The sequence below is a fragment of the Hipposideros armiger genome, unplaced genomic scaffold, assembly GCF_001890085.2.
Source record: "Hipposideros armiger isolate ML-2016 unplaced genomic scaffold, ASM189008v1 scaffold_1119, whole genome shotgun sequence".
Lineage (NCBI taxonomy): Eukaryota > Metazoa > Chordata > Mammalia > Chiroptera > Hipposideridae > Hipposideros > Hipposideros armiger.
Genome location: NW_017732469.1, coordinates 432,421 through 434,357, shown reverse-complemented (window position 1 = coordinate 434,357; position 1,937 = coordinate 432,421). Strand labels below are relative to the sequence as shown.

Below are 1,937 nucleotides of genomic sequence, written 5' to 3'. Positions count from 1 at the left end.
TGATTTTAGTTAATGATGAATAGTTCTTATTTCTCCCATAAGTTTCATCTTATATTTTTTTATCCAATAAACTTCATTTTTTAAACTTCCTATTTTGAAAAATAAATATCAACTCATGGCCAGTGTTATTTCTTCCCCCTTCTCCTCCTCCTACTACTAACAAAGTAATTAATAATCTCACATGTATCATTTTATCTGTTTAATATTTCTCTTTGTTTCATTAAAAGATAAGAGTTCTTTTAAACAGACATAAACATATATATAATAATGAATTTTAAAACCCTTAATATTCCTTAATAGCAACAAATCTCTCTTTTCCCCTTTTCTTTCTTTTCCCCTTTTCGCTTTATCTCTCTATTTCTCTCTCTTTTAATTTGTTCAAATCTGAATCCAAATAACATCAGTACATTGGAATTAATTGCTGCCTCTTAACTTTATTTTAATTCATACATTTTATCTCCCCTCTCTCATTCTGTTTTTTGTCCTTATAATTCATGTGTTGAAGAAATTGTTAGCTCTGTAGAATTTCCTACAGGGATTATTTTTTTCTCCAAAATGAAATAATTTTTCATTAATACTTAATTTTACTAAGTATACTTACATACGATAAAATGCATAGATACTAAGGGCACAGTTTGATAAATTTTGACAAATCTATACATTTGCACAAGCGTATAAGTCTAAGACATAGAGCTAGACTTTCCCAAAAGTAACCACTAGCCACACTTGCCTCTTCAGACTTGAAATGTGGGTTATGTCCAGATTATGTGCCGTAAATTTAAAATATATACCAGATTTCAAATAGTACGAACAAGTATGAAATACCTCATTAATAAGTTTTATATTGATTACATATTGAAATGATAATATTTTGGTTCTATTGGGCTAAATAAAACTGTTAAAATTTCTTTTACCTGTTTCATTTTATATTTCTATCATGCAGTGCTGACATAAAATATTTCCATCACCCCAGAAAGTTCCCTCATGGCCCAGTCAGTTTTCCTACTTCAGCCCTTTCGGGAGGCAACCACTATCACCATAAATTAGTTTTGCCTGTTTTTGATATAATAAATGAAACAAGACTGGGGGAGAGTTGGCTTCTTTAACCCGTGTTTTTGATATTTATCCATGCTTCATGTGTCAGTAATTCATTCTCTTTTGTCCACAGACTAGACTTTGTTGATTCAATCCTATGTTTCAGTTTAGTAGTTCTTATGTTCCCTATGGTTCCCACACATTGAAGCGTTTTATCTTTTAATTGTTCCATTTTATAAACCCTATATATCTATAGTCCTACTTCATCCATTAATCCCTAAAGAAGACAACAAACAATTACTTGCTATTTCACTGGTGGGTGGAGACACACTTTCTATTCTACAGTTGGCTTAACTTAAAATATTAAGGGAAAGGATAGTAGAAGATCCTGGTTGAAACAGTCAGTACTTTAGTGCTATAGCTTCAGGTGTTTTTTCCTCAGCTAACTAAGCTTCTCCTCCCATTATCAGACCCATATAAAAGGTTAGGCCTGATTTAGGTTAATGCATTAACCTACCAGCATACATCTGTTGAATTATTTAAAGACTTCAGGCAACTTTTTGAAAGATATATGAAAGATAAGCTACTTTCCTTTATTGGGTAAGAGTTGCTTCTATGTATACATTTTCTTTTCCTGTTAATTCTCTGTAATTTGTTATGCTTTGTTTTTCTGTCTTATCACTTGCTTATATGGAAAATATTGGTACCTAAAGCAAAGGAAGCTAAAGAATAATACATGAAGAAAAGAATGAAAGGGACCCTAGCCTTTTTCCTGTGTGTGTGTAGCTTCCTAGGGTATCCTGTTAACTTATTTTTATTTTAATATGATTCTCTGGCAGGAAAGAAAACAAACAAAAACTTGCGTTGTGGTTATATTTTTTCTTTAGAAAATGCCCTACACT

The 1,937-nt window shown here is 31.4% G+C and overlaps 1 protein-coding gene across 1 annotated transcript in view; it reads left to right on the top strand.

The window, feature by feature from the left end:
• The window catches only part of SHPRH (SNF2 histone linker PHD RING helicase), a 69,409-nt gene that overhangs the window by 5,696 nt on the left and 61,776 nt on the right, over nt 1-1,937 (top strand). Inside the window, exon 3 of the mRNA XM_019632316.1 lies at nt 1,506-1,518. Within this exon, the coding sequence (XP_019487861.1) occupies nt 1,506-1,518 (13 nt within the window). The remainder of the gene's footprint in view (nt 1-1,505; nt 1,519-1,937) is intronic.